The sequence below is a fragment of the Taeniopygia guttata genome, chromosome 11 (genome assembly GCF_048771995.1).
Source record: "Taeniopygia guttata chromosome 11, bTaeGut7.mat, whole genome shotgun sequence".
NCBI lineage: Eukaryota > Metazoa > Chordata > Aves > Passeriformes > Estrildidae > Taeniopygia > Taeniopygia guttata.
Genome location: NC_133036.1, coordinates 16,496,712 through 16,510,649, shown reverse-complemented (window position 1 = coordinate 16,510,649; position 13,938 = coordinate 16,496,712). Strand labels below are relative to the sequence as shown.

Below are 13,938 nucleotides of genomic sequence, written 5' to 3'. Positions count from 1 at the left end.
GGATTAACAGCTTGTGGGGATGCAAAAAGTACAGTGGGAGAGGAAAAGACAGAGAAGGAAAGCAAAAAGGTGAGATTTGAGGCACCAAGGGGCAGACCCAGCCAGTGATGAGCCAGCACAACTCCCCCAGTGCCCAACGCCAGAAACTCTGCAGCAGCTCCACCAGGTATTTATCAGGAATGTTTCCCTGACACTGCTGGGGGGTTGGTTGACATTTTCCAACACTCCCAGGGGACTCAGGTTGCATTCCCCATTTTAAATTGAAGTCGGTGCTCAGGGTAAATGTGTTTGTGTTTCTAATGCCATGTGAGGGACACAGTCAAGCCGTGCCTGCCTGTCACCCTGCTGAGCTGCAAGTGCTCCCACACAGTCAAACATGACCTGGATGCTCCATCCCCAGACAGGCATTCAGGGCCTGTAATGACCTGCTCCCCAAAGAATCACTGCCTTTAGCTTTGTAGCTTGTTACCTAAGTCTGGGTTTCATTTCTGGATGAGGGGCTCTCTCATCATAGCCCCCAAGAGATCCCTATTCATCTAATCTACTGTCTTTAATTTTAAAGAATGGTTTGAGGCAACTTCCCAGGACATGGTGCGCAGACAATGACATTTTTCCCTCTAAAGTAGAAACTCTCTGGGAGGCAGGGATAGGAGATGATTTGATGAGCAAGTCCTGATGCCAAGCAGAACAGAACCCATAAGGTACATGTTGCAGTGGGGAAAAGTCAAAGTGAGTAACAAGTGTCACAAAAAAAGGGAGTGAAGACTCCAAGGTGTCCACTGAAAGCTGACCCCTGGGAATGAAATCATCCTGGCAGTAAAGGAGTTGTCCCAGCAAAGAAGGAAAGGGAAGGTAACAAGATGTTCAGCATCAGCCCAGGCACTATGTAGCTCTTTCTCTGGTCTTGGGACTTTCTGGGCATCCTGCAGCACAATGCAAGGGAGGGAGGCAAGGAGCAGAGAGCAGCTCCCGCAGAGAGGACTCATACCAAAGCAGAGGGGCCAGAAGGGGCTCCAGCAGTACTGTGGGAGCTGGCACTAGGAGCCTTTCATCAAGGTGGACATTGCCTCAGGCCACAGAGGTCTGAGAAAGCAGCTTTCACCCCAGCTTTCCTTCCCAGGGGAAACCCCTATGGGGGCTACGCAGCACCAAACTGCTGGAAAACCTATTCCCTGAGCATCCAGCCTGACCACGGCTGGTCGGTGTTATTTGCCAGATGTTGTGGTTTGACACAGGAAAGAATTTTCTCGGGAAGAAGAGGGTTAGGTTAATTAGTAGTCAGGGTTAGGTATTAGTGTTTAGTCTGACTACTGAAGGTTAGACACGCTTCTGAGAACACAGAGGGGTTAAAAGCCGAACTCCGAGGGGAACTAGCTCTCTTTAGCTCCAGTCATCAGAGAGTGCAGATTGTCCCCTGCCCAGCCCGTGGCTGGGTGGGGGAGGGGAAGAAAGCCATGCGGCCTGGCTGAGCCCTTGACATGGGCTGAAGGGTGGGTGGACAGGAACCGGCTCCGGCTCCCTGCAGATAGAAGGGTGGAGGAAATCTGGGATGTTTGTGTTTCCCCCCAGCGTCCCTCTGGGGACCGAGAGAAAGAGACAGCGACGGTGCTGATAGTACTCTGGCAGGGGAGGAAAGGCGGGCAAGGTGCTCAGTATAAAAACTAGAAGTCTAGGCAGAGAGCCCAGTGTCTGGGGAATTTGAGACTTTTAACCCTTCCTTAAGAAATGAAAGCTTTGTGAAATAGTACTTCTCTTCAGTTTAAAAGAGAATAAGAATGAAGGTCTCATTTCAGCCTGAGACCTCTAATGTTAAGAAAAAAAAATTGTGGGGGGGAAGATGATGGAGTAGCTTTTAGCTAGACTTTCTCTTGTTAACCATAAACTGAACCCATTTCTCCTCTAAGAGAGACTGTATTTTAAGAAGATGCACAGTGAGCCAAGAGACCTGCTTCAACAGCTGAGAAAAAGACAAGAGTAGAGTGAACAGTGAAAAGTTAAGGAGGGTTGTAGTGATGCCCCCTGTCTTCAGAAAAGAAGAAAAAAGGAAGATCTCTGTTCTTAGACCTTCCGCCTCAGGAGGAAATGGGGAGGACTGTGGTCCCAAAAATGAAAAACTAAACTGTTGGGTTTTTTCCTCTTAGCAAAGCATCCTTAAAAACAAAAATCCTAAGAACAATCTATCCATGCACTGTGGCGAGAGCACTGTGCATGGAAAAGAAAGTGTCACCATAGCAGATGTGGCAACTGTGTTTCTTAAAGAGTCTACAGCACAAGAAAGACTCCTCTCTCCTTCAATAAACTAAGTATTAATTATCTAAACAGTAAAGACCTGATTAAAAGTCCAAGTTGTGTCTCCCTATAATTTGTTAGAATTGTGGGGGGAGGAGAAAGAATGTTTCAGAAAGTTTTCATTTTAGTTTTAGTGTGTGTTTTTTCTTTCTTTTTCCTTTTATAGCAGTAGTAGTTTAATAAAGTTTCTCCCTTATTATTAAGCTTAAATCTACTCTGCTCTGTTCCTGATCATATCTCACAACAATAATTTACAGAGTTACATTTTCATAAGAGCGCTAGCATTGTGCCAGTATCAAACCATGACACATGATCCTAGGCCACCAGCTTTGTTCTTTGCCAAGTACAAACAGGACACCAGCAAGAAGAGCTTCAAGCAGGGGCAAAGGTGCACATACCTCAACTTGTTCACCTGGCTGTCGGGATGGAATGACCAGTGGTACTTTACAGGAAATGGGCTGCAGTTGGTGATCTCCAGAGAACGCACTTCTTCGGTGCCAGCCGCGATGCAGCCAAACTCCAGGGTGCTGGGCTGGATTTGGAGATTTGGGAAGTGGACTTCTCCCCGAAGGGTGATATGCTCCACAAAAGGATGGCCCCTGACCATGTCTATCTTCAGAACCTTCTCTTTTTTCCAGCTGTTAAAATCCAGTTCATAAGCTGGGTCAAACGCGATGTAGAGATGACAGGTCTCCCCTACATCCACTGTCACGGGCTGCAAGGACACGAACAGTAATTAATCACCTGTGGGATGATGTCCCAAGGTCTGACAGCATGAAACAGCAAATGCTCAAAGTGTGACCCCAGCTTGGGCTTCTCAGTTCATGGTTCATTTCTTTACAGCAGGGCTCTGTAGGCACCACAGTCTAGTCCAGGATTCCCTCAGGCCATTTCTGTGCTCAGCCCCAATACAAGGGGGTGGCTGCTGCAGAGCTGGCATGCTTTCCAGGAGACATCTCTACTGCATGGCTTGCCCAGACCCAGTTGCCTGTTCCCTTCTCCCTGTGCCTTAAAGCCAGGATGGATCTTCTTAATTTAGGTAAGATTTTGATTCCTTCAGCAGCTTGGCTGATGCAGCACAGGCCAGCCCATTGCTGATGCTGCAGAATGAACTTCTTGACTCAAGGAGCTCCCAACAGAAAGGCACCACCACATCCCCCCTCTTCAGACCCCACTGCAGGAGTCCAGGGCTGCTCACCTGGCCATCTGGGAGGGGCTGCTGGTCCTCATCACAGACCAGGAACGGCTGCTCCACATCCAGCATAAGGTCCAGTGGCAGCAGGCAGGTGTTTTTTAAAGCCAAAGGCTGGTACTGCAGCGTCAGGACATCACTGGGTTTCTATGGAAACAGGAGACAAGGAAAAACAGCCTCAACCAGCCACAGACCTCCTCCTGCTTCTGCTGCATCTCACAAGTTTCAGCCCCAGAAGTGCATACATTTCTATTTACCCTTTCTATTTGTTTCTACCCTTCCTTCCAGGAGGTTTTTCTTTATAGCAGATGCTTCTCATCTTTAGAAACTACAGCATCCTCTGGGGGACAGGGAAACACACCCACATACAGATGAGGGAATTGGCCCCTGAGAGAAGGCAGCTGCTTGAACAAGATCTAAAGCAGAAAGTGAATCCAGACCATTTGTCTCCAGTTTTGTCTCTCTATAGGGCAGAACAGCACTAGATGGTCTTCACTCACATACAGTCACTTCTAACAACCTTACTGTCTCTAGCAGCCTCAAAAAGCAGTTTGTCTGCAGCATGTGTCCTGCAGCCCCTTATACAGGGACAGGGTATCTGTGGTTCAAGGCTATGATCAGCCCAGGCTCTTCCTTCCTGTCTGTGCATTGTGCTGGGCTTCCTGCATGGTTTAGAGAAACCAGAGACTTTGGGAAACTAGTTCTGGATGTGCTGATATCAAACAGGTGCTGTGCCATAGTATGCCATAAAGCAGTTTGTGTGTGTAGCATCGAGCAGAACCCAGGCAGAATCAGGGACAGCAGAAAAGCTTCTAAATTACATCTGAACTGCCTGTTCCAGGGGGGATTCTGTACTTCAGTGGAAGCCTGGGAACCAGAGGAGAGGCCTGAAACTACAGAAACCAAATCATGAACCATCTTCTCTTTTTCAGACAACTTGCAGGAGACAGAAAGATGATGCTGGAGTTGGGATCCAGAGACTAAAGGGCACCTGCTCTGCCTCAGTGTTATCATCACTGCAGCTGCAGGATGTCTGGAGGTCCTTTGAAGCAGGTGAGGCTTAGGGAAATGCACAGAGCTGTATCATACAGTTATACCATAAAGCATCCATGCCAACAGCAGAGAAGGCAAAGAGACACAGGAGATGATGGATTTTTCCGTCAGCCTGAGGAATTCACAGGACTCTCCCTTTTTCCCAGCTTCCCTACAGCATCAGTGCACAGACATCACCGTGCCTTGGAGGATCCTCAAAAGCCTCCCTTTACAGTGAGCAGAGAAACTGGCAATTCTCTGGAAGTGGCCACGATCCCCCTTGGCAGTGCAGCTGTAACTGCAATCTTATTTTGGGGAAGTCAAATACCAGTCTCATCTCTAAAAGCATCTTCACTCACTTTACAGAGTGCCTCGGGAAGGGTAAAGAGGGGCTTTAGCACAAGCACACACTCCCCTCAGCCATGCTGTTAAATGCCAGAATGCAATCCAGAGACTTACCTTCTCCACCCGGAAAGAGAATTGTCTGGCTGATACTTCTACAGAGGGGTGAATGAACTCACAGGTAATGATCGTTTCTATTATCTTCTCTGTCATTCTTCTTTCCCCAATGAGAGCTTCACAAACCACATAATCCTGCACCTCCTGCATGCAAGAGTCACATGTCACCAGTGGGTGGTGGCAGGACATCCAGAAGATGCTGTGCATTAGCTCAGCACCCACCACAGGCCCTATTCCTGCCACACCTACAGTCACTGCCCCTTTTTCTTCCTGTGATGCAGCTTATTTATTCTGTGCTCAATTGTCTATACACTGCACCCCAATAACCACAAAAGGCACTTGTGAGAAACTCCCTCCCTTCACATGGCTTTTGTTTTACTCCATGCTTACCCCAGATAAAGCACTTGGCACTTGTTTAGTTCACTTTCTTTTTGGGCGCCTACTCTAAGTGTAACTTATTTCTCTGCCTTTCTTTGCTGACTAAGCATGCTTGCCCCAAAAGAGCAGTATTTCCTTCCACCCCTACTTTGGGATCAGCACTGGGTTTTGGTAGCTGTGGAATCACAATAAAGTCTTACCTGGTCTGGGGGTGGCCAGCAGGGAAAGCAGCTGGTGCTGCCACAGAAACATGTGGTCTTAAACCAGTTTTGTGAAGGCCCCTGCTCATTTCCCCAGGCAAATGTCAAGGGACTGTGGAGCAAGCCCAGGGGAGGGGATCTGATGGTTCCCCAGGCTCAGCCCGTGGCGGGCACCTCACCTGTGTGACGTCGGAGAAGCCTCGCAGCACCATGTCCACAGACTCGCCTGGCTGCAGTTTCATTGACCGTGGCTCCAGCCCAAACACGGGGGCGGCACGTTTGGGGCTCTGGGAATCATCTTTGCGGCTCCTGAGGGCTGAGACACTCTGGCCCTCCTCCTCAGGTGGGCTGTAGCATCCCACGCTCCAGATGAGCCAATGGAAATAGGGGCCCCTATTTGTTAGTTTGAACTGACGAATACAGGGAACGAGGCTAGAATACAAGGCAGGATGGAAAATTATAGAAGGCAGGAGGGAGTAGCTATTTCCCTGGTCATCAGATTGCCCCCAGTGAGCAACCTGAGGTGTTAATAGCTTGGAAAAGGTCTTCATTTACAGCTCTTAACATGGACCAGAAATAGTGTCTGATAAGCTGCCCTTCGGATGTTACTATTGCAAAGAGAAATATGTTTATAATGGTAATGTAGCATTTTCCAGGTGAGGCTAACAGGGCATAGTGTTTTCCTCCAAAATGTTTGTTCTGGGGTGATTCATACTGTTGCTGTATTTTGTATTAATCTGTGCCCAAAACTGTAACTGACTCTTTGAGATCCTGCACTTGGGGACTTTGTGTGTGGGGGTATAATTGCAGGCATTTCTAAAAGCCGGCTCAGAGGCAGTTTCTGGATGACCCCAGCAAGCTGGTAAAAACTGTCTGCCTGCTCCAGGAGAGGAAACCAGGGCAGCAGGGCCTCTCTTGTTCATAGCAGCCTTGGCTTTGCACTGGTAGTCATTGGTAGAAACTTCATTTTGCAATTAGAAATTGTTTGGAAGTGAACTTTGCAAACTCTGCTGGCAGCTCTGCCTCTGGAACTGCTCTGTGGGTTCCTGCTTTCCCGGTGGAGATTGTCTCCCTCCTGTCTCTTTGTTCCCGGGGCCCCTGAATGCCATTTTTGAAGGGAAGGGTGTGATGCCACCTTCCCTTGGTCCCTCAACCACACAGAGGGACCACCTCATCTGGGCACCATTTCAGGAACCTTTTGTTCTGGGGGAGCCTGCCATCATCACTTGAGCATTACTTCATCAAATGAGGACATCAATATAAAGATAATTCAGTGGCAATTTAGCAACTGGTTTCCCTGTCAGTGGCTTTTGAGGGTGTCTAACAACTCTCAACTGGCCATCACATGTTTCTAAAGGAATATCTGCCTTCAGGGAAGGAGTCAGGGCTTTGAACACTGAAGATCTTGCCAGAAGGACTACAGCAAAACTGCTCCTTGTTGAGAGAGGAGGAGAGGCGGGAGTGGAGAGATCTCCTACCTGAACTGGTATCCCAGGTTGAGCTCTGGGGCAAACGGTTTGTCTATGGCAATTGCAGTGCCAGTGCCCAAAGCCATCAGCCTACATTCGGCCCAATAGCTGTTCTCAATGAACAGATGGACAACATCATCAAAACACTCAGTGTCATCCAGGGTTGCTGTGACAGTCACAGGCAGCTCAGCCCTAGCGGGGATCACTCCTGCGCTGGGTTCAATGGCAAAGCAGTCGGGTCTGTTAATCTGTAAGACAAGCACAATACGCATTTAGGATGGGAGCCATACACCCTGGTGTCTTGTGGGATATAAGAGAAGGAAAGACTAAAGAGGGGAGGGCAAACATCCTAAAGGCTTAATTTCCCTAAAGTTAAGCTACAGTACTGGGCAACAGTAGAGCTCATATAACCTGCATTTTCCCCTCCTTTAACAGACTCACACAATTAACCCAGTTTTGCCCAACCCAAGGGACACTTATCCTCAGGAGAGTGTTCTTTCCTCAGTCTTTCTCTGGAGTGTGTGCCAAGGAAAGCTGCTTTCTCTCTCCTGGCTTCTCACAAAGGCTCAAGGCCAGAGGAAGTCCATGACTGCTCAAATCCCACTCCATAAACCACATGGCTGGAGGATACTGCTGAGACCCTGAAGAATATCTCTGCAAGACCAGTTGTGCAAAACCCCAACACCAAACTATTCTTTCCCAAGGGGCCATCAGTGCTTCTCAACATCCCCTACCGGACTGAAGCCCTCACTTCCCACCAATCATCAGCTATAGAGAGGTGCCCCAGTGCCCTCTGCTTTGGAAAAGTCACCTCCAAATGTTAGAGCAGAGCAGGAAAGCAGGAAGCAGAAAGAAAACTGGACAACATGTGCTCTGTGGGCATAGCCCACGCTTCCCAAGAACTCCTGTCACCTGGTTTCTCATGGACTTCATGGATTGGGCAAGAGAGCTGGAAGCTGCCCCAGGGAGGGAGGAAAGGCCTTGCACCAGCACTGCTGTACAGACACAGCTCTGCAGGTCCGGCCCTGGCAGGAGCATGTGAAACCCGTCCTTTACACACCATGATCACCCAGCCAAGGTGCATTGCTCCCTGCAGAGGCCAGAAGCAGAATTCCATTGTGGAGTCAGGGAAAGTTGCCCTGGAAAAACCCCCTCATTTTAGGGTAACATTTATCACCCAAACAGCGGGAATAGCAGCAAGAAGAAAATTCATGCCCCTCCTCCTTGGCCCAGGAGGCTGTGGCTGGACTCTCCCTCACGGCCTGATGCTTTACCCACAGCCACAAACAAGTCCTTAGTATCAGGTTTTAACCAACCTCACAAGTCCAACACACCCAGCATGAAGAAGAACAAACCTCAAGCCTCTCACAGATCTCCCCCTCCAGCAGACATCCCACCCAGCCCCAGGCCCCTCCTGGCTGCACCAGCCCTGCTCCCCCTGCCAGGGGAGCAGCCCCAGCTCCTTCTGCCCTGTGCAACCTCCAATATTAAACTGCCTTTCTCTGCAGCTGGTGCCCAAAGATGCTCTTCAATGGCACAGAGATCACAGGCTGCGGGGGTGCACAGCCCCCACACGTCTTTGTGTGGACAGCCCAGCTGGCCTGACCCACAGGAGGTGTGAAAATTGCCTCCCCACGAGCAGTCTGAGGACAGACCCCACACCCTCTTCTCTACTGTGAACAGCAGTCTGGCACAAAGCAAATGCAGATGGAGCAGGGAAACCATAGGGAAATCCACGTTCTCTGGGGAGCAAAGAACCACAGGTTCCTCTCCATCTCAGAGCTCCAAAAATGTGACACTCACAGCTAAAGACAAAAGATAAAATTAAGGGAGAACCTGTCAACACAATCCAGACTAATTTCTGCTCCAACATCTCTGCACCTGGCTTCACTGAGGGGTGCCCCAGCTAACACCACTCCAGAGCCAGGTTCCTCTTGCCTCGCTCAGATGGAATATTGGAGCATCTTGCCTCCTCTCACACAAGGCTATATGGAAATCTTGCATATAAAAACCAAGTCATGGCAGCTACTGACCAGTCAATTTCCCTGGAAAACAGCCCCACAGATACTTACAATCTCCATCCTGAAGTCTATAGGGGTAAAACCTTTGTTGAAGAGGGTAAAACTTCGTGGAGTAGGCTGTACTACTGGGAGCATGCCAAAGTCTATCAGCCTTGCACTTAGGTAGATCTTTCCCAGGAATCCAGAGCTCCAAAATCCTATTCTCTGTTCCAGGAAACAGGCAAGAAAGATTAAAAAAAAAAAACAAACAACAACCAACCAACCAAAAAAAAAAAAAAAACCACCAAAAACAAACCCACAAAACAAATCACAACAGGGAAACCTAGAAAAGCTTAAACAGCTCAATCATGCTCAAGTTATTTCTTTAGGGACAGCTACCAATTGCCAGCTGAAATGCTGGGCTTTTGGGGAAAAAGAAAATTACATATTCACCTCCAAATTAAAAAGGATTAAGGTACAAGAAACTTTCAAACTACAAACTATTGGCCCAAAGGTAAAAGCTTTGCAAGAAATCTCAAGTTAAGACCGGGCTGACAGTTAAACAACTGGTTATTCTGGTGGGGAGAAACCCTCCTCTTTAAGGCAAGCAGCCTGATAGTTGAAAGAAACTGTTTTGTCAAACTTCAGGCTCCCTGGCACAGCCTGCACTGCCTGTCCTTCCTGTTGACTGATTTACATGCAGTGCCACAATGGCCCAGGTTCAGATGTTTGGTGCCATCCAGGGAATTTGGCATTGTCATTTCCTTATGTTTTAATATAAGTTTAAATCCTTGCAACCACTCTTCAAATGCCAGCTTTCCTTTCTTTTACAGAAAGCTCAAGGTTCCCAGAAGTCTTCTGACATCCTCTTTTGTGCTCAGAGAGATGACATTTAAAAACACATGTTTCCAAAGTTAATAGCATTTTAAAGAACAATTAAATAAAATAGTCCTCGATTCCTGCTTAGATGAACTACCTTCTATGTCAGACACTGAGATTACCACCTCTAAGGCGTGAACTGTTTGTGCCACCAATCCCTCCTGTCCGTCTCCTCAGCAGCCTGTGCCTGTTTTCCCCAGGAGAATCCCTGTACCCTTGCACCCTTCCAGGAGCAGTTGCACAAAGGCACACATCTCCCCTTGCACTCACCAGTGGGTTTCTCTCATCCCCAAACACGCCGATAAGAACGTTGGTACGATGCTTGCCCAGTCTTTGGACTTCAATTGTAACTGGAATCTCTGCAATGCTGTGAGGCTGGACAATCCCACAGGGTTTGGGGCTGGAGTAGAACACAGGAGAGTCCTCCTTGCGTTCCTGGAAGGGACAGAATCAAATGCAGCTTCAGAGGGACCTCTGAAGAAACTTCAGACTCCTTAACATCCAGCGCAACAGCAATTTACACACATTTTTAAAAATCCCCAGGACAAAGGTAAAAGGCACAAACAAGATGCAAGAATTGTAGGCTTAGCATTCTCAGGGGGTCCTGCAAGGAGGCTGCCAGCACGGGCACTGGTGTCTGTGGATGCAGCAGCTTTTCACAACCCTCTAAGATCTCCCACAAGAAAACACCCTGAAGACTAGAACATGAACTGTTTCCTCAGGAGGTTAAACTGCCTCCTAAAGTTTACATTCAGCTAGGATGCTGTTCTCAGCAGATCTTTAAGACTGAACAGAAACCAGCAAGGTCTTATCCAAACCCTTTTCCCCCTAATAATCTCCTCAATAATATTTGAGAGGAGGAGGTGGATGCGATGCCAAACCTGGGGAATAAGCCCGTAGCAGCCAGGAAGGTCGGTGGGATTCCCAATGACCAACTTCCTCTCAAACGGCACCTTCAGCTCATACTCATCGTGCGGCGGGATTTGGTGGGACACATGCAGCTCAGGAATGCAACACCTGGGCAAAGAGATGACCCCAGGGGAATCAGAGATACTGAGAGAATGGAGAATGTTTACCCCCAAAGATTGTGAAATGGAGCATAACACATTTGTCACTGTCAAACAGACATTTAACAGCCCTACAGTGATAAATTGCCAAGTCTTCCCACTCCAACACGTCTTGTCAAGGAGGGGCAAACCCTGAGAGGCAGCAGCCAGAGGCTGCCAAGTGCCCCAGGCAGAACACTTTGTCCCACCGCTGCCTCAGCCCCTCCTTTACCCAAGGGGGCTTGCAAAGACTCCTGTAACAGTCCCAGTGATCCATGAGCTCTGGGGGAGCCTTCCCAACAAGAATCAGTGCTCACTAGGGCCCCAGGAACACACAACTCCAGTGTCTCAGTAAAAATTATTATCTTCTCTCCCACGGTGCTGTTGCCCTGCTTGAGAACTCAGCTGTTTGCCCAGCCTTGGAGGGCACGAGACACCCCCTGCCCTGCAGAGTGGGTGATCACCCCTCCCAGGTCCTACAGCTCCCTCGGGCCCTCACTCCACAGGTCCATGCACTGACTGTCCCCAGTTGCACTTGCTTGACAAAATGGCAGCCCAGGCACTGACTGGCTCTGCCTGGGACAGGGAACAGCACCAGGGAACTGCATCCCTCGTGTCATTAAACTGACAGCCACAGCAGCATAGCAGGATGGAATTCTGCTGCAGCAAGAACGACTTTTGGGTTAAGTCTGACAACATTAAAGCTCAAAATGGGTAGCAGAGGGAAGGAGAAAAACTAGAGCTGACCTGCTACATCAAGGCCTGTTTTCCCCTTGTAAGACCTTGCCCTCACCACTCTTGCTGTGAGCCACTTCCCCCTGCCATGTGCCCTCATTGACAGAACCAGACCCTGACTCTCAGCAGGCTGCTTGGTGTGTCCCAAACCAGTGCAGGGTGGTCACAACCAGCACAACTCCACCTCTTACAGGAAGAAGGAGAGGAGGCCCTTGGGAAATTTGCTCCAGCTCAAGCACCAAAAACCAGGCCAATAAATTTGATCATTCCTGAGCCCTTTAGAAAAGGGCCCAGGACCATGCTGGGCTGTGAGCAGGGTGCTTTTCCCCACAGGCTGCTGTCCAAGCACTGCTGTTCTCATGTCCAGCTGGGCACAACATGAGGTCATTAGACAGCACTTCTCCTTGGGAGCTGCAGCCAGCAAACCCTGCGCAAGGCAGCGGCTGGGGGAGGCCAGGGAAGGGCTGGTACCTGGCTGTGACGACCAGTGATTCCACTCCCTCGCCATAACCCTCCAGGTCCACCAGCATTTTCCGGCAGAATTCCATCGCCGTGTTGGAACACAGGGTCACCTGGTAGAAGAGAAGAGCAGCAAATTCTTCCTTACAAAAGCTCATTATCCACGTGTTATATCCTCCAGTTCTTGAGGGAGGATTTTGCCTTAATTCTTCAGCTGGTTCATGTGTAGAGCACAGTCTCAGAGCAACAAAAGCCTTCTGGCAATACCAGATTTGATAAACACACCTTGCTATCAGGGCATAGGTCAGATACATTAAAACATTAGACTAAAGCTCTATGCCCCACTGTATTCAAATTAAGGGGCGAATTTTTCCTCTGGCTATAATGACATAAAATCTGACTTGAACAGAATGAGTTCAGCTTTAGAGCAGGAAGCTGAGGGCAAAGTGGGGCCCAGCAGGTCCTTGGCAGTTCATGACTGCAGTTTTTTGTCTCCACTGGAGGTCCCTGCAGTGAACAAAATCATTCTGCTCTCCAGGTGTCATGGTTTGATACGGAAAAAAATTTCTAGGAAGGAAGAGGTCAACCAGTCAGGGGTCAGGGTTGGATATTGACACTTGGGGTGACCAACTGAGGGTGGACACGCCTCTGAGAACACAGAGGGGTTAAAAGCAGAATTCCCAGGAGAACTTTCTCTCTCTTTGGTTCTGGTCAGGGTGCAGTGCAGACACTCCCCTGCCCGGCCCGTGGCTGGGTGGGGGAGGGGACTCATGCGGCCCAGGCTGAGGTAAGGCTGAAGGGTGGAGGGTCTGGAACTGGCTCCGGCTCCCTGTGGGTGGAAGGGTGGAAGAAATCTGGGATGTTTGTGTTCCCCCCCAGAGTCTCTCTGGAGAGAGAGAAAGAGACAGCGACAATGCCACCAGTACTGCGGCAGAGGAGGAAGGAGGGGAAAAGGTGCCCAGTTGTGGGAGCTGGAGATCTGGGCAGAGAGCTTGGCTGTCTGGGGAATTTGAGACTTTTAACCTTTCCTTGAGAAATGAAAGCTTTGTGAAATATTACTCCTCCTCGGTTTGAAAGAGAGGAAGAGAGACAGCCTGGGACCTGAGATGTTAGGAAAAGAAGGCTGGGGGGGAAGATGATGGAGTGGCTTTTGGCTGGACTATTTCTTGTTAGCCATAGACTGAACCAATTTCTCCTCCAAGAGAGATACTGCATTGTAGGAGGATGCACGGTGAGCCAAGAGACCTGCTTCAGCAGCTGAGAAAAGACAGAAGTGGAGTGAACAGAGAAAAGCTGAGGAGGGTTGTGGTGACGCCAGCTGTTTTCAGAGAAGAAGAAGAGGAGGGGAGGAGGAGGGGAGGAGGAGAGGAGAAGATTTGTGTTCTTGGACCCTTGGCCCCAGGGGGAAATGGGGAGGACTGTGGTCCCAAAACTGAAAAACTGAACTGCTGTTTTCTTTTTTTTCCCCTCGGCAAAGCATCCTTGAAAAGAAAATCCTAGGAGCAGTCTGTCCATGCACAGTGGTGAGAGCACTGGGCATGGAAAGGAGACTGTCACATTGGCAGATTTTCTCCAGGTGGTGCCATGTGTGACATGGAAACACAGGATGTGGCAGCTGTGTTTCTTGGGGGGTCTATGGCACAGGAGGGACTCCTCTCTCCCTCGATGGACTGAGTATTGATTATCTGAAGGGTGGGAACCTGACTGGGGGTCCAAGATGTGTCTCACTGTAGGATTTGTAATTTTCTTTTTTTCCCCCCCCATCCCCCCTCCCCTCACGTTCCCCCTTTGTCCTGCGTC

At 49.2% G+C, this 13,938-nt stretch overlaps 1 protein-coding gene across 1 annotated transcript in view; it reads right to left on the bottom strand.

The window, feature by feature from the left end:
• Positions 1–13,938, bottom strand: part of LOC105760502 (hydrocephalus-inducing protein homolog) — a 65,989-nt gene that overhangs the window by 34,018 nt on the left and 18,033 nt on the right. Inside the window, exons 11-19 of the mRNA XM_032750518.3 lie at positions 12,151–12,251; positions 10,780–10,915; positions 10,169–10,333; positions 9,092–9,244; positions 7,029–7,267; positions 5,730–5,982; positions 4,973–5,116; positions 3,488–3,628; positions 2,688–3,004 (exon numbers count right to left, since the gene is read on the bottom strand). Coding sequence (XP_032606409.3) covers positions 2,688–3,004; positions 3,488–3,628; positions 4,973–5,116; positions 5,730–5,982; positions 7,029–7,267; positions 9,092–9,244; positions 10,169–10,333; positions 10,780–10,915; positions 12,151–12,251 — 1,649 coding nt within the window. The remainder of the gene's footprint in view (positions 1–2,687; positions 3,005–3,487; positions 3,629–4,972; positions 5,117–5,729; positions 5,983–7,028; positions 7,268–9,091; positions 9,245–10,168; positions 10,334–10,779; positions 10,916–12,150; positions 12,252–13,938) is intronic.